Source organism: Propithecus coquereli, unplaced genomic scaffold (genome assembly GCF_000956105.1).
Source record: "Propithecus coquereli isolate 6110/MARCELLA unplaced genomic scaffold, Pcoq_1.0 Scaffold419, whole genome shotgun sequence".
Lineage (NCBI taxonomy): Eukaryota > Metazoa > Chordata > Mammalia > Primates > Indriidae > Propithecus > Propithecus coquereli.
The window spans coordinates 737632-762560 of NW_012149941.1; the positions used below are offsets into that span (position 1 = coordinate 737632).

Below are 24929 nucleotides of genomic sequence, written 5' to 3' on the forward strand. Positions count from 1 at the left end.
TCTCAAACTATTAGCTTAGTTTTACAGTTCAGGCCCTTATCCAGGAGGTCAAGTAAAGGCAAACAAATAAGCAAAGCAATAAACCATCTCTTCAAATCACCAAAGAGATAAATCTAGTACATTTTCTGTGTCAATGAAAGGATCATGCAAATTGCTGTATAATTTTTATTTTTTTAACACGGAATAATAAATCATTGCTAACCACATAAGAGTAAGACCACTTTCTCAAAATTAAAAGATTAGTTCTGTCCCCATACTTACTGCCGGTCTCCGAGGTTCTCCAGGCAGTTGTGGAGGATAAACAGTTTTATTCTTCTTCTCCCATTTTCGAGAAATGTCAAGAGAAGCACTTGTATGGATATATGATTGAGGTAAAACACTGTGAGATGAAAGAAACCTATAAAATAATAGACACTTAGAACCTTTTTGCAGAGTTTACATATCTTCTGAACCACATCAGCTTCATTTTTAGGGAAACAATTTAAGGATCATAAGTGGAAATATTCTGGAAGTATTCACTAACAGAGACTGCTTTGCTGGCTCATGCCTGTAATCCCAGCGACTCAGGAGGCTGAGGCTGGAAGATCACTGGAGCCCAGGAGTTCAAGACCAGACTGGGCAACAGAGCAAGATCCTGTCTCTAAAACACAAAAATAAAAAAATAAGAAAAATTGATTTTGCATAAAACACCACAAAGAACTAGTTTATTGGAGGCTAAGAAGAGCAAAAGTTAATAACGCACATGTCAAACAGCAAACCGATAGTAACCTAAGATCTCTCGCCCTGACTGGCCAACAAATGCTGACTCTCTTCTATAAATCAGCCTAAGAAAGATCTAAAGAAGATATAATGGATCTCGGACTTGACCTGTGGAATTGCCCAACTTTGCTGAGTAAGCAAGACAAATACACAAAACAATTAGAGGACAATACAAAACCACACATAACTAAAATACAGGAAACAGATAGTACAGATTTCAGAGGTGCCTTCAGGTGAATCTTGAAGAAGATCCTAATTGTCAGAGAAGAGGGACGTACACCCCCACCAGTGGGGCAAAGGTGCATATCACCTATGCAGAGGTACAGAGTTGAGAAGTAAGGGGAGAGGTCTGACTGAGTCTGTTAGGTATTAGAAAATACCGAAAAGGAACTTGGAGCTAGAGTGGATGTCTTTCAGTGCCCAACTAATGGGCTGAGTCTTGATGAGGAAGACTTTAATTCACTATTGCTTGACCTCCTCTCCCACTCCAACCACTTTGATGATACACAACTACTGATTCTGCCTCTCCCATCTTCCCCAGCATCTGCTGCTCCTCTATATCACTAAATAAAACCATTCTTGAAAGGTGTCCTAGAATTTATCTTCAACTTCCCAATCATATTTTCATCCTGCCAGAGCCAGTCACCAAGTCTTACAGATACTTCCCTTGATATAGTTCTCAAATGCTTTACCTCTTCTCCATTCCAATTGCCACCATCCTAGTTCAGGACCCGTTCTTCTCTTTCAGAACTCTAGCAGTAGCCTCTAGATTGATTTCTTTTCCATCAACTTGCTCAGTTCTAATTCACCTTTCTCTGCCTGAGTATCAAATTGAGTTACCCTTCCGTAATACAGAACTATTCGTGTCATTTTCTAGCTTAATAACCTCTGTTGAGATAAAGCAAATGAGTAATTCTGTAATATTCTTTTTTTTTTCAGTGTCATTAAAAACTGGGATTCTTGGTGTGGCAGCAAGCAGATACATATGTAAGAAGGGAAGAGGCTCAGTCAAAATCCTGTAATTAATAAAATCCTGTAAGTACTCACTGAAGAGTACTTACAGTGACCAATCCAGGAGCAATTAGCACACCTAGTGCCCAGATAATGGTCTTGAAATACCATTTCCTGCTGAAAAGAACCAAAACTTCTGCAAGAAATGGCTGATTGCAGATCTCAAACAGAAAATGTACAAGATGAGCCTAGAACATTTTGTCATACCAGAAAGCAAGGAAGCTATCAAAGATTACCAGCATCATGTCAAAGGCACTCAGGAGCCAACTTGTACACGCCCCCGCAGGCCAAACATGGGACAATGCAAGCATTCATAAGGAGACAATAACTGTAGTGGGTTGAAATACATCAAATATGTTTAAAGCCATGAATTCATAATGAAACTAAAGAAAAAAACTAATTAGGCCAGGTACAGTGGCTCAAGCCTGTAATTCTAGCACTTTGGGAGGCCGAGGGAGGGGGATACTTCAGGCCAGGAGTTTGAGACCAGCCTGAGGAACTCAATGAGACTCTGTCTCTACAAAATATTAAAAAATTAGCCAGGTGTGGTGGCATGTGCCCACAGTCCCAGCTACTTGGGAGGCTGAGATAGGAGGATTACCTGAGCCCAGGAGTTTGAGGTTGCAGTGAGCTATGAGGACGCCACTGCACCCTAACCAAGGCAACAGAGTGAGACCCCTGTCTCAAAAACAAAAAGAAAAAAATGAATTAGTTACCATTAGAAGATGCTAGGTGAATAAACTTGTTATTTTGAAATATAGTGAACAATGAGAAAGAATCAAGAATTTATCCTCTCTTTCCTATATAAACTGTACCAGTAAGTGGGCAAGTATTATAGTAGGCGAGGGGAAGTTTGACTTCTGTAAGGTTAGTAATGAAGAAACAGTAGAACTATCATAGTGTCCTTTTGTAATCCTTAATAAATTAATAGGAAAAGTAGGCATTACGTGCCTCCTGATAGAAGAACACATCACCCACCATCCGTGAAAGTAGTCTTTCCTGCAAAAAATGAACCTGAATTGCTCAAGCCTCTAAATTTAATACAGGAAACACAGAGAAAAAGAAATACATTATATAATATCATGGGGATGCACTCAGCTAAATCCAACCTGTGGAAAACTACAAGACAAACAACCCATTGTCTTCAATAAATAAATTACAAGGGGGAAAAAAGAGTTGAATAAAGGACTAAGAGATTTAAGAGAAATGTCAAGTAACTTCAATGTGTGAACTATTACAATTTGAAAAGTATGACCATTATGAAGCCACTGGAAATTTGAACATCAACTGGATATTTTATACTTTTTAATGGGATAATAGTGAAATATTTATGGAAATGATACATAGGAGTTTGTTTCAAAATATGATGAGGGAGAATACAGGTTATACATAAGATTGGCCATGGTCGGGCGCAGTGGCTCACGCCTGTAATCCTAGCACTCTGGGAGGCCAAGGCGGGTGGATCGCTCGAGACCAGCCTGAGCAAGAGCGAGACCCCGTCTCTACTAGAAATAGAAAGAAATTATCTGGACAACTAAAAATATATATATAGAAAAAATTAGCTGGGTCTGGTGGCGCATGCCTGTAGTCCCAGCTACTCGGGAGGCTGAGGCAGGAGGATTGCTTGAGCCCAGGAGTTTGAGGTTGCTGTGAGCTAGGCTGATGCCACAGCACTCTAGCCAGGGCAACAGAGCCAGACTCTGTCTCAAAAAAAAAAAAAAAAAAAAGATTGACCATGAGTTAGTAACTGTTGAAGTTGGGTGATGGGTACATGGAGGTTCATCATATTGTCTACTTTTGTATATGTCTGGATATATCCAAATAAAAAGTTAATACAACCAATTTTGGTATTTCCCTACTGCCCAAAATACAGAGTCCAAACTCCTTAGCAAAACAGGCCTTTCATAATCTAGCCCCAACCTGCCCTTCCTGATTTATTCACCTATGGCCTAGCCACAAACACATTCATTGTTCCCTGAACAAGCCATGGATTTTCATCTTTACATCTTTACTCACAATGTTTTCTCCTCAAAATGTCTATCCTGTTTTATGTTCCCACTCAAATGTTACCATGATATGAAGTACCACCTGATCCCTTCTCCCAGATAATGATTCCATCATTTTCTTAATACTTTGTTCTTGTCAGCCATAAAGCGAAGACTTGGACCACTATACTATAATAAATGGCTATACTAGAATGAGCTTCTGCACTGCATGTACAGATGTTAAGCACCTTGAGGGCAAATCTGACATCCTTTGCATTCTAGCCACCAAAGACAAAGTCTGGCAGGTAGATACTGAGTAAACATTTAACTCAGACTTAAATACTCAAAGTTGTTGTATATTGGCATATTCTCACACAATATATGCAACTTAGATGATATACTTGGCAAAGTCTTTGTTTTTAGTTCTCAAACAACTCAGACTAAAGAATCAAATAAATCTATTCTCCTCCTAGTCTAGTGGATCATTTCTCCTACTTTACTTCAAGTTCACCATTTCATATTCTAACATCAAAATCAGTGCCATCAAAATACCTAACAAAATCTGCACCTTTGCCATCCACATTTAGATTCCAATGTTTTAACTGAAAAGCACAAAAGCAGGATACGTGGTGTAAGAAGGCAGAACTTCCTAATGAAACTATCAGCCAGGTGATGAGAGCAGAGGCTATGGAGTCAAGCAGACCTGGGTCTAAAATTCTAACCCAAATTACTAGGTGAGTGGCCTTGGGGAAGTCACATAACTTTCTAGATCTGTTTTCCCATCAGTAAACGGAATAAAAATAATTACCTCATAGCCTTCTTAAGAAGCTCAAATCAGATAGTAAAAGGAAAATATTTAACCTGACACTTAAAGAGCTCAATAAATTTTAGATAATATTACTTGTAGAATAAAGAGAAAAATACCTACTTCGTTGTGTTGTTGGTGAATTAATAATGAATATACTATACCCTACAGTATCTAGCACATGATAAATGGTGATGGCTAGTGTCATTTTAAAATTAGGCCCTTTGAATAGTTAAACTCTCCTGTCCCCTTCTCAAAAATAAATCCTGTGAATTGTAAGCTTTATATTACAAAATTTCAAACTTTTGTCTCAAGCTGATGATCATGAATGTTTATGTTTCTACATAGTTGTAATTAGTGGGTACACTATGTTTGTCACCTCTTTGTGTCTTGGTTTCTTTGTCTGTGAAAAGAGGAACTGAACTACTTCACCTCTAGCATATCTCTTAATCTTAACTTTATCTCTGATTTCATCAGTGGCAGCATAACAGAAACACAAACCCCTCTGCTTTGATTTCAATCCTTCTTCAGTGAAACCATTACTGTATTCACCAATCTGAAAGATATCTTGAGAGTGAGGTCCACACCTTCTGTAACTCCCCTAATCTAGCACCATGCCTTGCACTCCTCAAATCCTCAATACATATTTTGGTGAATTAAGTGGGATCCTTAATAAATCAAACACACTATAAATTAACAATAACAAAACTTTCTGAATACCTATAACACTTTCAGGACTCATGTAATTCATGAACTGAATTATCAAACAAATCCTAAACTACTACAATCAAATGAAAATATTCCCAATGGAGTATTTAATTTAGAAACACAGTACATTACATCAAAAGTTCCTGGCCGGGCATGATGGCTCATGTCTGTAATCCCAGCACTTTGGGAGGCTGAAGCAGGAGGATCCCTTGATTCTAGGAATTTGAGGTTGCTGTGAGCTATGATGAAGCCGCCGCACTCCAGCCCTGGCAACAGAGCAAGACCCTGTCTCAAAAAACTAATAATAATAAAATAAACCAAAAGTTCCTATGTGCCCTCTCCTGGCCAATTGTTGGAATAACATTTAATTAAAGCATACAAAATGAAACCACCGTAAGGTAAAATAGAAAATACAAATAATTCAAAACTTAGGCTTTTATGAGACTTTTCACGTGAGAAAGGCTGTGAAGAGTCAGCAGAGAAAACAAACCCAAGAAAAGGAAGTTGGTGGAATTAACAAATGATGGCATGCATTATTGCTAGGATCCCTTCTGTAAAATTGTTTTCCAACAAAATCTCCCACAAAGTTTCAAGTCTGCCTATAGCTCTAGTTTACTGTCGGCATTCTAAAGAATCAAAATGAATTTTAAAAAAATTTTAAAGCACTGAAAGGCAGCCTTAAAAGGCACTCTGGATTATCTTTTATCATTTAAAATTCAAATATCGTTATTATTGATAACAGCTTTTCACTCACTAGGAAACTCAAATCCCTTTAGCTTCACCATATCTCTGCGTAAATTGGGCAAAAGAAGGCTAGGCGTGAACCAAGGCTCCAGAGTGCTTGTACACACGACATCCACACAGGTGCCCACAGCACCGTTGAGACTGTCAGAGCTCACGCATAAAGAGTATACTGGAACAAACATCCACATTTCCTTACTCTCATTATTCAGGTGTTTTCTAGCTACCAATACTTGAACAGGGTAAGTTTAAGTATCATTTTCAAAATTCTACCCGTAGTCATCAGAAAATGAAGAGTAGCATATATAAGCCAAATTGTAGGATTAAGAGTTAATTCAGGTAAGACAGAGTATCTGAGGACTTTCTAAAGTCACAATTTTAAAAAGAGAACTAATATCTATTTATTACTCAAAGTTCATTTTGAAATTTAGTACAAAGTATATCCAAGTCCCAAGTGAAGATAATACTAGCCTCAGGCTAATCTTGAGAATATCATGCTATTACCCTCATCAAGGTAAAAAGTTCTTTGTTTCAAAGTTACTTCTAAGAACAGTATGTGAATCCTACACTTGAGACTGAATATCCTCCCTCTTGCCTCAATTAAAATCTAAAACAAAGGGGCTGAAGTGATACGTATATTCTCATAACTCGACATAATTTTACTTTGTGAAAGTAAAGGACAAATCAAACAAAGAAACGAGTTTAGCAAACAAAAAAGTGAAATTCTAGCAACTTTGAACCATAACATACTCAGAGTTTCTCAACCTCTGCATTATTGACATTTTGAGCCAACTGGGGATCCGTCCTGCACATTGTAGGATGTTTAGCAGCATCCCTCACCTCTACCCACTAGATGCCAGAAGCCCCCAAAAAGTTGTGACAACCAAAAATGTCTCCAGACTTTGCTAAATGTCCCCTGGTAGGCAAACTCACCCCCAGCTGAAAGTCATTATGAGCTACAGTAACAGCAAAAAACAAAACAAAACAAAAAGAAAAGTGCTAGTTTTTGTAGACTAGGGAACGTGACCTCTCCATTCCAAAAGGTCCCTGTTGTCACGTGATAACATGTAAATGGTTAATAAGCCAGATTTTTCTCAATACGTAAGCCAGGGATGATAACTCAAATGCCTAAATTTTATATTCTTATTCATAAATCCCAAATGGGCCCTTAAGGCTGCCTGGCAATCCTACTATATTTCCCTAGTCTATTTATTCTCCTAGCCCCTACAGATAAATTTCCTACCTCATCTTGCTATTCCCACCTCCCTTATCTCCTCCCTCATAGTCACTCTCAACTGATAACCTTGCTTCTCATTTTGCTGAGAAAACTGAACTATTAGAAGAGAATTTCCACAAGCTCCCACCACCTAATCTATATACCAACCTGCATGTATGTTCACACATACCTACTACTTTCTCTCTCGTTAATGTGAATGAACTGTCTATGCCCTAGCTAGGAGCAATCTCATCCCCCATGTAGTAACATTCCTTCCCACCTATTCAAGGACATTGCTCCAGCAATTCTTTCTTCCTCCTTTCCATCATCATGTTTTTACTTTCTATTGAATCACTCCCATCAGCAAACATACAGTACTCTAATCTCTCTCAGCTTAAAACAAACCCTTCTCTAGGTACCACAACAGAACTCCTTAAATGAGTTGCCTAAATTACCCATCTCCAATTCCAATCCTCCGGTTCACCCTTACGGCTCTGCAATCAGACTTGTGCCTGCATTACTCTACCACAACTACTTGATCAAGGTCACTGAAGGGCATCAAGGGCATCTGTGTTGCAAGATCCAATGGTTAATTCTCAATCCTCATCCTAAGACTGATATAAGTATGTCTGGTCACTTGCTCTTCCTTGAGACACTTTCTTTACTTGGGTTCCAGGACACTTAGGGTTTTCCTCTCACCTTTCTGCCCACAGTCTCCTTTGTTGTTTCCCCATGTCCCTCCCTATCTGTAAATGTTGGCTGCCTTAGAATCAATCTTTGGACTCCTGTTTTCTATCTACATTCACTCCCATGGTCAACAAGTTTCACATCTCTAAATACTATGCGTGCACTGATGAATCCCAAATTTACTTCCCTTCCCTAAACTCCAAACTCATATACCCAACTGCCTATTCATATCTCCACCTGCATGCTTACACATCTCAGACCTAACAATCCCCAAACTGAGCTCCTGATATTCTCCCCAAAACGTGCTCTTCTGGAAGTCTTCATATCTCAGTAAATGGTAACTCCAAAAGCTGAGTGTTGAAGAAAGTACGGACTCCGACAGAGACCAAGTAAAAGGGCACTCCAGGCTAAGGGAGTAGTAGAAGTAAAGGTGTGATTTACAGGGCATCTTTCTAAACAAAAAGATCCAAAGATGATCTACAAGACCTCTTTTAAAAGAGAATACAGTGGGCTGAATGGTGGCACCAAAGATATGTCCATATCCTCATCCCCAGAATCTGTGAACAATAACCTACATGGCAAAAGATGTGATTAACTTAGTGATCTTGAAAGGAAGGCACTTGGCCTGAATTATCTTGTTCAGCCCTAAACGCAATCAATTTGTTACAGCAGCCCTAGGAAACTAGTACAGAAACCTTTTAGGTCTATGAGTTAGACTTCAACCAGACACAAATTCTAATTAAAAGAACTGGCTTGTGAGTGCTTTGAAAGAAATAAAGTATCACATAAGAGACTGATACTTTATTTCTTCAATATCATGGAATTGAAAATGTACATCTATAACATCTTGTTTTGTGCATGATCATTTTGGGGTTTATTGTCAAGCTACAAATAATGGTCAATTTTTCTTTTTTCAAAAATAAATTCAGCATACACTTGATTTCTATTTGAATCCTTTCAATCAAAATATTAAAATAAAAGATCTTGAAATTATACCACCCATATTGATTGTGCTTTGTGGTTCCTGGAGACTATCTTCACTTTTAAGAAACATACCCTGAAATGTTTAAAAGTACCATAATGTATGCAACTCACTTTCAAAATGGCTCAGGGAAAAAAAAAAGTACGTACATTTATTTATAAAGACCACTAAAGCCACGTTAACAACTGGTAGATCCAGCTGAAGGATACTTTAATATTCCTTCAACTTTCCTGTAGAGTTGAAATTTTTCCAAATAAACTGAGGGAACTATTATTTCAACCATTAATGCAAGGGCTACTGCTCAACATGCTTTTCAAGATACTTTACATTGTTAATCATTTTTGTATACTCATTGCATGGCAAATATTACAGTATCTCATGTGTCACAAACAGATGCTTATTCTTAGCTATGATATCCCAGTGCAGAGATTCCTAGACTAAAGATTGATATGAAATTACAAGCAAAATTATAAATGCAAGATACATTTTTCTGAGAAAATGTTTTGTGGCTTTCCTCATATTCTCAAAGGGGTCTGTGACTCAAATTTGAGAACCACTGTCCTAAAAGGTAAGGACTCACAACCCCTCAGACCACAAGGTAAAATTTAAATAAGAAGGTACAAAAACAATGTTGTCAAATCTTGGGGGTCATGGCAATCATAACACTAAAAGTACAGATGAATGAAAACCAGAGATAATTTCTACCCTTTACTTTGGAAAAATCTTTTAAAAGTGATTGGACTAAATAGAAAAGTAGACTAATTTATATTTCAGTTTCTTCTTGCCAACTGTTCTATAAAAGTCGGGCTGATAGGTGAGAGACATGCAATCTCATCTAAGAGTGCTGAGTGGCGACTGATTGCTTCCAGCATAAAAATCAGATTCCTTTAAAATAATTTCATGGTGGTATCATCCCCATCACCTTCACAGTACCAGGCGCTATAATAGACATTTTATATATTAGTCTCTTAATTCTCACCACCACTCTCTAAGGTTGATATCCTCATTTTATTGAGATGAGAAAACTAAGCCTCAGAGAAGTTAAGCAAATTGCCCAAGGCCACAACATTTGTCCCTGGCAAAGATCTGAAACCCAGTTCCTGCAGACTAGTGTTTATTCTAATATATTACACTTCTATGATCATTTTTCTACCAAACTGCTAATTCATAACATTTCCAAATTGGTTTTTCTTGTGGAAAATTTCAACCTGCGTACAGCTTAGTCACTAGTACCTTCAAAATTTTACACTAGCCCTTCTATTTCTAAACCACCAAAATACACTCTTTTACTCTTTAAACTTAAACTTTAAAAATCACCTGTTCCAGAAGGACTCCCCTGATAAATCCCTTCTGGGCCCATCACTCCATCACTCCCATGGTGACGCAGCACTATCTAAAGCCAGAGAATAATTTGTTTAGATCCTCACGTTGCCGTTTATTAACTGTATAACCTTCGGTAAGTCACAAAACCTCTCAAATGCCCCCATCGGTAAATTAGGAGACTTGGAATTTGAAGATTGAAAACTGTCAGTCTGCTAACTAATACAGCCTGCAGAAAAGTTGTATTTGGTCAGCAGCATTTTTCTTAACCCAATTCAAGGCCTTCAGATGAGGAATGTACTCTACTGACTGTCTGACTACCACAGGCCCTACAACTTGTTCATTGTACATAGATCACTTCTAGTTCATTCATTTCTAGTCCAGTGCCTCAATGCAATTAAGTTCCCAATCACTGAATCGGATGATCTCTAAAATTTTACATAGTTACCATGAGCATTGTTTATACCTTTCCACTTAGTTTTCATACAGTCATTTTCCCCAATAGAAAGTCTGGAATGGGGATTCATAAAATTATATCATAATTTCAGAAATGGAAAGAGTCTTAGAGCTTATCCAGCAAAATCCAACATTCTTACATCATGACACAGATGAAAAGACTAAAGCCAAACTGCTTAAGTTTCTTGCTCAGAGCTTCCTAGTATAAGTTGGTGCAAGACAATTCAAATCAACAAACGTTACCAAAATATTTATTTTGTGTTAGACCCTATGCTGGAACTACAAAAAGGAACAAGAACTGTCTCTACCTCTCAAAGATACATAAGCTAGTAAAGGGCACAGATACATATACATGAAGCCATTATATTACAGAAGACACACATGCTAGAGGGAAAAAAATTAGTTTCTTTCTGTTTTAGAGAGATCTGAGAAAACTTCCTGAAAGGGAAACATCTGAGCAGGGGTTTGAATAATGGGCAGGACTGCTGTTACAGACAGGAAGTGTGGGCACAGCAGGAAAAGACAAGAAGTAAATGCACAGCACATTCAGAAAAAGTAAGTAAATCATATGGCTAGGTGTGGAGTGATAGAAGATAATCTGAGAAAGTAAAGAGTAGACAAATCCTGAGAGCAAGTGCTTCTTATTTTCTTCATTCACCTTTTCACCCCGCTAGGACTCAAAAATCTAGGACAGGGCTAAACACAACAGGAATTCAATAATAATTCATACTAATAGAAACACTAATGGCAGCTAGGATTTAGAGTGAAATTATTACATGCCATACATGTACTAAACATTTCATATGTGTTATCTCATTTAAACCTCACTAAAAAAAAAAAAATCTATGATAGGTACCAATATTACTTTTCTATCACATAAGAGATAATTGAAACTTATAAAGGATAAATAACTTTTACAAAATCACGCAGTTAAAAAAATGGATTCATACTCAACTTATCTGTCTCAAAAGCCTATGAACTAAACCAAGATAAATGCTAACAAATGCACCAACCAGAAAATTTACAATCAGATTACCAATCTCCAAACATCGATAACTGTATTGGAGAAGAGGGACAATGAGTAGAGGACAGGGAAAGGTTCCAGCTACACTGCATTCTTTAACTTTAAAGAACACTTTAGTCCTAATGCCACAGCATGCTCTGATGAGTACAGTATAAAGCTCCAAAACTTCCTATAACTGAGTGGCCTTGGACAAGTTATTTTACGTTTCGGGGCTTCAATATTCTTTTCTGAAAAATGGATATAACAGTACCTACTCCTAAGATGTTATAAGAATGAGATAATGCATATAGAGCACTTAACACAGTGTTAGGCACGATGTAAACCACTACTGTCTACAACACAGTCCCTGCCCACGTAAGCAAGTAACCAGAGATGTAACTAGAAAAGCTGGACGCTCCCATATGGAGATGAAACAAATCTAACCATGTCCCGTAGGTGAGAAGAGATTGTTCAGAAAACACATTTACAGTGGCCCTTGGGCAATGGGTAATTCTGACCCCTGCAGGGCTATGTAATAAGGTAGCAGAAAAATAGGGTGACTCGGGCTGTCTTCTTCGCTTCACTGGCGCCAGAGCTTCAAGCATAGTCCCGGACCCAGGCGCTCAGTAACTGACTAACACACTAGTAAGGAGGCCTCGGGCACTTCTGAGACTCCGAGGCGAGAGACTTACCCCAAGGCCAGCTTCCCCCGGCTCCTCAGGTTCTGTATACATAACGCACCTGCAACATCAACACAAGCCGTCAACTCAGACCCCACCTCGATTCCCTTCTGGAGCTTTACCACTAAGAAATCCTTACCCAACCGTCCCAGTACTGCCGCCGCCATCTTTCGCCTTCCCCTACGGAAGCCTCCGAGTTCAAACATCGGCGGGGCAACACGCATGCGCAGTACTCCAGCGTTCCTCCCCGCCGGGAAACCCAGCCTTAGTTACAACCGCGGAGTTGTCATGGAGACCGCGAACACGCTGCAGTCGCTCAAGCTGTGGTCAGAGCAGCCTTGCTTGGGAATGAATGACTTAATAAAGGCCAAAAACTAAGGTGCTTTCGGAAATTCACCTGGGTCCAGAAAAATTGTGAAGCCTTACCTCATAAATGATCTGAAAGGCGTGGGGAACAGAGTTCATGAACAAGACGCCTAACCCTGGGGGAGGGCCTCAGTTTTCTTGTCAGAAGTAACTATTTCTAAGGCATAAGTTTGTTGTAAAGATCACTTCCGGTCGTGTGAAACCTCTTTTAAAGAACGAATGGTTCAAATGTGATGTATGATGTTCTAATCCCTACTAATCTCCTGGTTGACCTCCAAGAGATCAACCAAGAGAGTTAATATTCATCAGGCACTTACTACCATATATATCCATCAGACATTTCACTAAATCTCATTTATTCCTCACAGCGATCCAACAAGGCATGGATTATCATTTGGTTAAAGTATCTTAGCTAACAACTGGCAAAACCAGTGGTCAATCCAGAGCTGGGTGCCTCCAAATTTGGTGCCCCTAGACGCATTCAAATATGTTTGACCTCTCTATATTGAGGATAGGTATTTTATGTTTCTATTTGCCACATATGCAGGAGTGCCCGATATCCAATATAAACAAGCAATACAGGGGTAGTGCAGAATCTGAGCATTTTAGCATGTTGAAAGTTGGAAGGAAAATTCTATTCTTTTTCTTCCACAGCACTTACCACATAGGATTCCGTTTACAAGCTGGCGCTCAAGCAAGCAAATCAAAAGTCACTCCATTTGCTTCTTTTTAATCTTTGAGTACCAAGTACCCAGAGACAAAATTTCCAACCAGTTGCAGAAGCTGTTCCTTTCTTTCTTGATTCCAGATTAGTAAATTTTTCTTTTGTTAATTGGCTTCTTGTATATATCTTTCAATCATTTCCACAACTAGCAAAGTCCCCTGCCACATAGCGTTCAAAAAATAATTCCAGCACTCTGGGAGGCTGAGGTAGGAGGATTGCTTGAGGTCAGGAGTTCGAGACCAGCCTGAGCAAGAGCGAGACCCCCCCCCCACCCCGTCTCTACTAAACATAGAAAAATTAGCCGGGTGTGGTGACGCGTGCCTGTAGTCCCAGCTACTCAGGAGGCTGAGGCAGGAGGATCGCTTGAGCCCAGGAGTTTGAGGTTGCAGTGGGAGGTAGCTCCACGGTCCAATCCGCTCATATTGTGCCTTGCTGTGCGAAGTGAGAACGTCTAACCCCGGAGCTGGGCTTACGCAACACCAGGCGCTCGCCAGGGTTGGGGCGGACCTCCTGCGGCAGGCTAAGCTGGGCAGCAGAGCGCTGCGCGCGCGGCCCCACCCTTCCCATCCCAGGGGCGGCGGGAACAGAGCGCGCTGTGCCGGCTGGGCCTCCGTGCGCGCCGTAGCGGCGGCCCGAAGAGGCGGGGCTCAGAGTCCGCCCCGCCCCGCTTCCCGGCTGCGGCGTGGGGCTTGCGAACTGCCTGCCCCTGTGACTGCTTCCTTCAGCTCCGGCGGCCTGTGGCAATGGGGCAAGAACCGCGGACGCTGCCGCCTTCCCCCAACTGGTACTGCGCCCGCTGCAGCGATGCCGTGCCCGGGGGCCTCTTTGGCTTCGCGGCGCGTACCTCCGTCTTCCTAGTCCGCGTGGGCCCGGGCGCCGGCGCGAGCCCTGGGACTCCCCCGTTTCGAGGTAACTCCCCAACTCCGGGCCCTAGCCTTTCTGCGCTCCCTGGGGGCGCCTAGGGGGGCATCTCCAGCCACTCCTTTTTCTACAGATTGGGAAATTGAGGTCCAGGCAGGGAGAAGAGTCTGTCCACAGCCCCTAAGCTGAGTTGCATCGGGTCGCCAAGAATGAACTACACCACCAGGCTGTGGCCGACCTGTCCCGCCTCCCGGAGCTTGCACGTGGGACCGCTCGCTTACTGAAAAGTTAGCCATTTATAACATCTATGGCTTCGTTCGCCCACCCAATGTGCCCTAGCCCCCAGGGAACCTTCTTGGGATTGAGGGCTGCCTATAGCTGCAGATCTTAAGCAAGATCCTGCAAATATGTGACACTCATTTCTGTATGATGGATGGGTTGAGCCGGACGCTTTCAGGCTCCAAACTAGGCTTTGATTGTGCCTTGTGATATGATGTGCCAGATACTTATTTTATTCTAAACGACTTCTGGGCAGATTTAAATAAGAATCACTTTCACAGTCCTCATTTGAGCTGCTTCCCAGCCTGTGAATTAAGCACAGCAAGCGTTATCAACATTGTTTTACGGTTGAGAAGACAGGCTTAAAGAGATAAAATGGCTTGTCTGAAGTGTCCTGACAGAGCCAATACCAGCACTTGGGAGTTCTGGTAGTGAGTCCGTGGATATTTTTGTTATACCCTGGGTTAAGTAACTCCACAACATCTGCTTACTCATCATCCAACAACACTATGATTCTTCTAGGAATCTTGGCTAGCACTTTAATTAACCTAGGGTCTCATTTTGCTTGAAGTCATAGGAGAGTTGGTGGGACACACGGAAAGAGTCTCTGGCTTCACATTTTCTCATCACCCTGGTCAATACAACCTCTGTGCCACCAGCTCCGATGATGGGACTGTGAAAATCTGGGATGTAGAGACAAAAACAGTTGTGACAGAACATGCACTCCATCAGGTATGGTGGCTTACTGGTTTCTCAGACCGTTTTTATGTGTCTGTGTTGAGGGTTCTTCTGCTTCAACTAGAGTTTCGCTAGCTCATCTCTGCAAGGCAACTTGTATAATTGTGTTTATTAATTAGATAAAAAAAACTCTCTGTTGTAGGGCATCTCAACTTTTGCTAAAGGAGATGCATATAAACCAGAGGTTGGCAAACTGCTGTGCCACCTGTTTTTGCCAGTAGTTCTATGCATTTAAGTCTTGTCAGTGGCTGCTTTCATGCTACAACAGTTGAGTAGATGAAACAAGAACGATATGGCCCTCAAAGTCTAAAACATTTACTCTCTGGTTATTTACGTAGAATAGACTTCTGATATAAACTGTAAATGTGTGAATGAAATTCATTTTTAAACTAGGTGGTTACTTGATATAGCTGCCTCTTGAGAGAACAAAGGAAAGAGAAAGACCTACTTAATCTTTGTAAGAACTTTGCATTAAGCTATTAAAGGAAGAAAAATATTTTTAATGATTCTTTGGTCCTCAGCAGTTTAAATTTTCATATCATTTTATTAATATAGTGTTGCTGTACAAGTAGTGCTAACAGGTCTTTATTAAGTACCTCTAATACACCTAGCATTATGCTGGTTTATGATATAGGTAAAAAATTAAGTAAAAATTCAGCATTGACAAATGAGAAACATACACTTTGTTTTGTTTTAAAGCATACGATATCAGCATTGCATTGGTCTCCTCGAGTAAAGGACTTAATAGTATCTGGGGATGAAAAAGGAGTAGTTTTCTGTTACTGGCTTAACAGAAGTGACAGCCAGCACCTCTTTATAGAGCCCAGGACAATTTTCTGTCTTACGTGTTCACCTCATCATGAAGATTTAATAGCCATTGGGTAAGTACTGTGCCAGCTGTCCTGATGACTTATTTTTGTTTATGATCGTATTTTACATTTGCTTTACCTTCTCCCATCCTTTCATTCCTCAAGGGAAACCATCTACAGATGTTAACTGCTTCCCCTGAGCCCTTGGCATCATTTATTCCTACATATACTTACTATCTGTCCCACACCCTCTCTTTGTTTTTGTTTCTTTGGTTTCCTTGATACTGTACTTTCCTCATTCTTCATTTTTGATTCCTCCAGTCAACCTCCAAATGTAGAAAATGTCCTCTTTCACCTTTTTCTCCCACTATTCTGCCCTTAGATATAATGCAAACTCCCAGAGTGTCATATGACTCTGCTCTGTCTCTCTCGTTCTGAGCACTCCCTCAAGATTGAGAAAGTGATAGGGCATTGAGATCTGTGTCCTCACTGATGACCAAGGTTGTTTCACGTGAACTGTCTAAATGGACATCTCTTTTTCCCTTACCACTTCATGTACTTCTCGCCCAAAGATGTCTCTTCCCTCCAGTTTGAAGACTTGACATAAACAACTTCAGAATGCTGAAGGAGAAAGTCTGACTGGAGTGGATTCAAGAGACTGGGGCGGGGGATAAGGTCATGGAGATACACAGAGACAATTTTTCAAAAAATTTGCTGTAAAAATGTGCATAGATATGAAGCCACAGGAATGTTAAATGGAAGATAGCAAGGGCATGTTTTTATATTGCTAGAAGTACAGCTTAAAAGAGGGAGAGCATGTCGTGGGAGTAAACTGATAAATACAGGAGTGATGTTAAGAAGTAAGAAGGGGATTGGATTCAGATGACATGTAGAAAGAACAGGTGAGAATATGGAAATAGGTGCAGGTTGGTTGGTAGAACTGTTTGAAAGAGGAGGGTGTTCCATTTTATGGCTTCTGATTTTCTCAGGCATAAGTAAGAATGGTGGAGTCAAGTTCAGGATGGGGTTATAATTGGATACGGGAAGAAAGTATGAAAACAGTCATCTCACAATATAGGAAAATGAACTTACTAAGGGAAATTTTAGGTCCAGTGTTTACTGTTGAGTGCCACACTAAGGATCATGGTCATGAATTTAAAGTAAACTACTCAAACTGATTAAGAAAGGAGATGGTTAGACTCAGCCAGGTTTGGAGTTTTGTGGAGTAAATACCCCTGAGGGAGAAAGAGACAAGGGCAATAATAGTGTTTTTCAAAAGTGATTAGAATGATGGATCATGAAGTCTGTGCAGCATGGGGGAAGTATAGGGAAACAAGTATGGGTGAGTGATAGTGAAAATATAAGGCAGTCTGTGGATCAGCGGTCTCATGAAGTGGGAGCAGTGTTGCAGTGAGGGTGCTAGAGTAAGCAGATAGAAGATCTTCAGTGATTATTCCCAGAAAGTTTGATACAGATTTCAAAACTGGTTGATCTCATGACAGTTGGATTGTATTACTTGGTGATTTTCAAAGTCTAGTCTTCAGAGGTTGACATATTCTATTATTTATTTTTCTTCTTTTTTCAAAATAAAGCAGTGCTAGTATTTTTCCCTGTAGATTTGTCTAATGTGTAGGACATATGAATAGATACAACCTCTTTGGAGAGTGTAATTTTGTACTTTCTAGTAAAGCAAAGACACATGTATCTTACATCCTGGCAGTTCCATCACTAGGCATCAAACCTGAAATTTTCTTAAGTATGTACAAGAACATTAATAGCATTTTTTGTTTGTTATTGCAATAAATGGAAGCCCTTCAAAAGGAAAATGAATAAATTGTGGTGTATTCACACAATGTAATACTAATACAATAGTATAAATGACTGGCCAGGAACTAGAGTTACATGTATCAACATGGATGACTCACAAACAGAATGAGTGAAAAAAGCAAGCTACAGAAAGACAGACTGCTCGATACCATTTATATGAAAGTTTAAAGTATACATTGTATATTGTATATATTAGGAATACAAACAAAGAAAAGCTAGGAATGATACAACACAAAATTCGCAAATGGTGATTTACCTCTGGATAAAGGAAGAGACGAGGTCTGAGAAGGAGAGATTTGATTGAGGTGGGATATTCAGAGGACTTCAGCTCTACTGGCAATTAATTTTTTTCTTAAACTGGGTGGTAGATACTTTTTTATGTATGTGAAATAATTCATTTTTAAAAGGCTATTAGTATTTCTCAGTTTCTTCTGAATTCATAAAACAACAGCCTTGAAATATGCAGGTCCGGAGTATAGAGCTCTGCAGCTTTTGTTAAGGTCACAGTTAGAAAAGTGATATCGCTTGTAAAAAGGAGATTTTTTTTTTTTTTTTCAGTGCACTAGGACAAATTTGTCTCTAATTAGAAGAGTTGCTGGACGCCTATAAGAACTATTTTTTATAAGTTCCCTCAGAACAAAAGCATGCTCTACTGTTGAGCTTTGTACCAGGCAACGTATACAGTATTACTTAGTGACAAGTGTTTGATCGTGGAGGAGTGTTTTAACAAAACCAGGAAGCATGAAATGAACACTTTAGAAAAAGGACAAAACAAAATTATTTTTGTTCCCTTCTCCCCCATCCCCAATGCACCTTTTAGAAATGCACAATAGTAACTTCTAAGCCAAAATGTTTACTGGAGAGACTATTCTGTCTTAATTTTTCAGTGATATTTATAACTCTTTGTTTTTTCAGCTACAAAGATGGCATAGTGGTTATAATTGATATCAGTAAGAAAGGAGAAATTATTCACAGGCTTCGAGGCCATGATGATGAAATCCACTCCATAGCCTGGTGTCCCCTGCCTGGTGAAGATTGTTTATCCATAAATCAAGAGGAAAATTCAGGTAGGGTGGATTTAAGGGAGGGTTCAGTACTCATTAGACCTGAGAAACAAAATGGGTAGAAGTGTATCATTTGAATTATATGTAAAACTTTAGATTTTATAGATCAGACATATGAAAGAGGTAGCTAAGTTTTGGGAACTCTTGCAAACTAATTTTTCTTTGACAAGTACATGTTTAATGCAAATTAACAAAATTACCATCTCTCTCCTAGAAGAACCTGAAATTCCCAATGGGAAAGCTACAGCACAAACTCCAGTAACAAAAGGCTGCTACGTAGCCACTGGAAGTAAAGATCAAACCATTCGAATCTGGAGCTGCTCTAGAGGCCGAGGTGAAATTCATGTTTGATGTTTCTATTGGGATGTAACCTATGTTGATCCCATAGAAGTAGAAGCTTTTGTTCTGTGTTATTGTCCAGAGGGTGTGTCATCTGTCTGAAAGCAGTTCTTTACTGTGCAGAGATTTGCTTCCCCAATTGAGCCTGGGCTAGTAGAACTCTCTGTTTTCTGAACATCTGGCTTTAAAGTTGGATATGAGAGTTTCTGATGCATTGTCGGAGAAGGCAAGGACCCCTGCTTTGTAGAGGGATCACTGTTTGCCATGGAAAACAAGACATTTGTTATAAGAGCAGGAATATTAGAACATAGCAGGGTCTGGATCAGAGGAATGGAAAAGGTCTCGGGAGTTAGAGCTTTTAATACAAAAATGCAGAATAAATAATATACACCCAGCATAGAAGCCTTTGTTTAAATGTAAAATCTTAGTTTATCCAAATTATGGAGACTCTCAGTCATTTAGCTTTCCCAAGCTTCTCTTTGACAGAGCTTTTACCTTTAAGCTTCTAAATTGAGAGAAACTCCAGGCAGAATGAATATTACCTTTATAATAAAAGATATCACCTTTCTCTTTTTAGTGGCTTCTCTTCTTTCTCCACTTTTCCCCCCATTTTTTTAAATTGTGGTAAAACATAAAATTTATCTTCTTAACCACTTTTAAATGTACATTTAAGTGCTAATATACATTTATAATGTTACGCAGCCGTCACCACCATCCATCTCCAGAACTCTTTTGATCTTGTAAAATTGAAACTCTATACCCATTAAACAGTAACTCTCCATTCCCCTTCCCACTCCATTGGCTTCATCAGTCGTAACTAACAGTATAATTTTGGAAGACAACTTTTTTAAGGTTTGTAGACTACTTTTGGACATACTATAGTTAAAACTCCAAATGGGAACATCAGGCTGAGAACCCCTCCAGAAGGGTAACCTCAAACAATGTATGTCTAGCACAATGGCCTTTAATTGCAGTTGTGCAGCAGAATCACCTGGAGAGTTTTTGGAAAAGGTGGGTTTCTGGACCCCCACCTCAGATCTACTGAATCAGAATCTCTAGGAGTTGGGCCCTGGCATATTTATTTTTAAAAGCTCCACCTGTGGTTCTGATATATGGTATACATTAAGAACCACTGGTTAGTAGTGTGTTGGGGGTGAAGAAATTTCCTTGCCACACATGGTGACCGCCAAATTTTCCTCTGTTGGATTTCTTGGCAACTAGAAGTAATGTCAGCCTCTGTCTTTCCAACTTTGGCATTGTGTTACCACTTTTGGGTGTGTAGCCTGGTTGGGTTACCACGTGGGTTCTCAATTCTAGTTGGGAACTCATTTTCTCAGACAAAAAATATTCTTAATGTGTGTGACATTCGATAAAGGCTTATTTGACCTAAATGTAGCTAGACTAGTATTAACCACTATTTATGATGATATTTCCATGGGAAAATGAGATCTAAATTCTAAGTAACCAGACTAACAAACTTTTAAACCATGGACTGTGTATTGTGAACTGCTGGTGACTTCACACATGTAGTTCATTGTGTTGAGGGCCCAGTGACCTTCTTTTAATCTGCAGGGGTGATGATTTTGAAATTGCCCTTTCTGAAAAGAAGAGGAGGGGGTATAGACCCAACTGTTAAGGAGCGCCTTTGGTTGACACTCCATTGGTCCAGTGATCAGCCAACACAGCTGGTATCCAGCTGTTTTGGGTAAGTCTTTTTGGTTATGTTTTCTCCAGTATACATTTGTTTTCCTATTTGGCCTCAGGGATTCCTAGGCTTCTCTTTGCAGATACAAAAGATGGAGAAAGTAATGGCCAAGGCTTGTATTCTGGTGGGCCATTTGAAATGGAAAAATCATGTGACTGATACCTGTGCTGTCTACTAAAAGAGTTGTAAAAAGATCAAATAAGTGTAGCCTGATGGTTAAGAGTGTGGACTCTGAAGTCAGGCCAAACTAAATTTCAGAATCATTCTGTTATTAATACTTACCTCCTTTGTGCTTATGATCAAGACCCTTTACTTTTCTGAGCTTCATTCACTTTGTGCATAGAAAGGGGAGACAGAATATTTTCTACCTCTTAGGATGGTTATGGCCATTCACTAAACAAAGTTTATTAAGCACCTGCTTCTAGTTGCTGGAGATTATAAGTGCATTTAACAGACAAATTCCCTGCTTTTAAATGAGGTAATACAGTAAAGCACATAGAAATCCCCTAAAAATATTAACCATGGCCCTACACCCCTCATTACCCCAAAAGGAGATCTATCTTAAAGCTTTGGGTGCTATGCAGATTTTGGTGGTATTTTATAATTAAAGCCATTAGAGACATCTGTTTAAAAGATAGTCCAATACATTCATATGATTCAAAAAGAATGAAAGTATATAATAATAAAGTATCCTCCCCACCTGTGTCTTCCCTAGCTACTTGGTTTCCCTCCCTGTGGCCGTGACTCTTTGTTTTTTTATGTGTGTTCTAGAAATATTTTGTGCATATTTCAGAATGTGCAGTTTTTCTCTCCTTAAAGGATCAGTTAAACAGAAATTATTTTGATACTGGCTGAACAATCACTTGTTTTTATATTGCTTGAGAAAGAACTGATGCTTATGTTTTTCCTTCACAGAGGCGAACTGCTGCTATGGGATCTCACCCAGTCCTGGAGACGGAAGTACACCCTCTTTAGCGCTTCATCAGAAGGGCAAAATCATTCAAGAATTGTGTTTAATTTATGTCCTTTACAAACTGAAGATGACAAACAGCTGCTACTTTCCACATCAATGGATAGAGATGTAAGAACTGCTTATTTGCGTTCAGCATTATAGAACAGTGATTTACAAGTTGGATGGAATTAGAGGGCTTTTTCAAACCACCCATCAGTCTTTACACCCCACCCCTGGCTCCAATTTCAGAGTTACTGTTACTGATCAACACTAAATATATCAATAGTATAGAAGGAGGGGAAATGTGAGGAAACCACCAAGATGCTTTTTTGTTAAAGCAGACGTAATAAAGAAGAGTAGATGTGTCCAGGGAGGTATGTATGAGATCCTCATACCGTGGGCTATCTAGGTCTGTAGTTTAGGTAGCAGAATGGTTTACTATTGGCGAGATCTCTCTGAGAGAGAATTGGCTTTATATAAATACGATAGTCTGTAACCTTACTGCTTTGCAGTTAAGCTAGGTATATTTGATAGACTTTGTTTTCTCCCAGGTCCTTCTTTTAAACAAGTGATGATCCCTGGACATGATGAGATATTTTCCTTTTTAAGATAGCAGTTCTTTGATTTTTTTCCACTATACTGAGGCCATCTTCATCCTTAGAGTTTGCTGAATGAGGTTGCCAATACCTAATGGAATGGAAAGAGCACTGAACTCCAGGAGAGAGGAAGCGTGGGTTCTGATTTATTTGATATGTGACCCTGAATTCACTTGCCATCTCTGGGAATAAATATATTCCAAGATCCTGTTCGGCTATGTAATTTATTACTAATATTTTTTCTAAAAGATACTTTTTCCAGTTCCTACTGGAAGATGTAAAATGACATTATCCTTTCCCATCCTTTGAGCCTACGTTATTTGAAATATGGATTCTTTTGCTTATTTCTCTGCTCTTTTTATGTATAAGCCCTTACTCTTAATCTTTTCAGATAAAATGTTGGGACATGGCCACCCTGGAGTGCTGTTGGACCCTGCCTTCCCTTGGTGGGTTTGCCTACAGCCTGGCTTTCTCTCCTGTGGACATAGGCTGTTTGGCCATAGGTGTTGGGGATGGCATGATCCGTGTGTGGAATACACTCTCCATAAAGAACAACTATGATGTGAAAAATTTTTGGCAGGGTGTCAAGTCCAAGGTTACAGCGGTAAGGATGCTTTCTTTGAGCTTGTTTTGAACTTTTTTCCCTATAATTCTTTTATAGAGAATGTCTGTTCATTTAAACGAACTCTTGGAAATCAAAAGTTGTTTAAAGGTATTTTCAATGAAGTTTGAAACTAGGAAAGCAGAAGGACCCTCTAACCACATCCCTTGTCCCGAAATTCAGAATTATAAAGGCTTCGTTCATCTCACCATGTTTTCTAATAGTAAAAAATTAGAAATAACCTGAATGTGTGTCCATAAAAGATACATTAACTTATAATATAACCACATGTTGGAATGGCATTGAACTGTTAAAAATGATAACATAGATTTTTTGATATGGAAAGATGTTATAAATGATTCATGAAAAATACAAATTATAAAACAGGGAATGCAGGTTACAAAGCAGTATATATAATTTTTTGTTTGCTTTTCTCTAAAATGGTACCACTATTGTAGCTATTTAGTCTAAAAGCAATAAATGTGGTTTAAAAGAAAAATCAAACTATACAAAAGTATTGAAAGCAAACATTATTTTCTTATCCTACACTCCATTCCCCTACTTCTATAATCCAGAGAACCACTATTGATAATTTATAATGTCTTTCCAAATTTTCTTAATTATTAGTAGAATCATATTTTCTAAATTGTTCTAGAATCTTTTATTCCCACTCTAGTATATGATGTACATCATTTAAATGTTTAAAGCTGCTTGTTTTCAATTGTGTATCTTAAGTTTACTCATGAAAATGTCTGGGAAAAGAGGTATAAAGTTGACAGTGGGGTTTTTTTTTTAAATAGTGAGATTACAGATGACTTTGTCTTTAATGCTCTTCGTCTTTCTCTTTTAAATAATGAGAATTAGAAGAAATCAAGAGCAGGGAAGTTTTCCACTTGAATGTTTGAAGGATAATGTAAGGATTCCCTTAACTTCATGCCCCTTTTCCTATATATTCTCACTTCGGAACTCTTTTTTTTATAGCTGTGCTGGCACCCAGCCAAGGAAGGTTGCTTAGCCTTTGGAACTGATGATGGAAAAGTGGGATTATATGACACCTACTCCAACAAGTAAGAAATCAGTGATTTTTGTTTAGCTCATTGACCAAAATGTGGCATGATAAGTTTAATATTGAGTTCATAAACTGGATGTACATCAAAATTGCATAGGAGGCTTTTTAAAAATAAGATTCTGGCTCTGAGACAAGTGCAGAGCTTGCCATTTTATTTTTAAAAATTATTTTCAGATGATGATGGTTCAGCCTGTCTGACCTTTGGGAACATGTTTTGTTTTTATGAAAGTTTTCAGGCATACAAGAAAGTTGAAAGCCTAGTACAAAGAACATCTATGTACCTTCTTTCTAGATTCACCATCCATTAACATTTTGCCATTTTTATTTTATCTGTGTGTGTGTGTACCTTCATATATGTGTTTTATCTGAAACATATGAAACGAACTTTAATACATCATGACTCTCCTCCCTTAAAATTCAAAGACTAAAGACATTCTTTTATGTAACCAAAATATCTTAATCACACTTAAGAAAATTAACAGTAATTTTATAATATTATCTAATATCCAGTCCATGTACACATTTCCTCGGTTGATCCAAAAATGTTTTTTCTAGTTCTCTTTTTTTCAGTTTACTTTTCAGTTAAGGTTCATACATTGCATTTTGTTATGTCTCTTTAATCTCATACTGTAGAGTAATGTCCCCC

The 24929-nt window shown here is 39.0% G+C and overlaps 2 protein-coding genes across 2 annotated transcripts in view; one reads left to right on the forward strand and one right to left on the reverse strand.

Moving 5' to 3' along the window:
* Window positions 1-12521, reverse strand: part of MRPL22 (mitochondrial ribosomal protein L22) — a 31880-nt gene extending 19359 nt beyond the window's left edge. Inside the window, exons 1-3 of the mRNA XM_012653201.1 lie at window positions 12493-12521; window positions 12366-12414; window positions 262-397 (exon numbers count right to left, since the gene is read on the reverse strand). Coding sequence (XP_012508655.1) covers window positions 262-397; window positions 12366-12414; window positions 12493-12520 — 213 coding nt within the window. The 5' untranslated portion in view covers window position 12521. The remainder of the gene's footprint in view (window positions 1-261; window positions 398-12365; window positions 12415-12492) is intronic.
* A 1608-nt stretch (window positions 12522-14129) lies between these two features.
* GEMIN5 (gem (nuclear organelle) associated protein 5) overlaps window positions 14130-24929 on the forward strand; it is a 43099-nt gene continuing 32299 nt past the window's right edge. The window contains exons 1-9 of the mRNA XM_012653181.1: window positions 14130-14352; window positions 15155-15315; window positions 16021-16202; window positions 18873-19024; window positions 19236-19355; window positions 20933-21065; window positions 21981-22146; window positions 23005-23217; window positions 24196-24281. Coding sequence (XP_012508635.1) covers window positions 14187-14352; window positions 15155-15315; window positions 16021-16202; window positions 18873-19024; window positions 19236-19355; window positions 20933-21065; window positions 21981-22146; window positions 23005-23217; window positions 24196-24281 — 1379 coding nt within the window. The 5' untranslated portion in view covers window positions 14130-14186. The remainder of the gene's footprint in view (window positions 14353-15154; window positions 15316-16020; window positions 16203-18872; window positions 19025-19235; window positions 19356-20932; window positions 21066-21980; window positions 22147-23004; window positions 23218-24195; window positions 24282-24929) is intronic.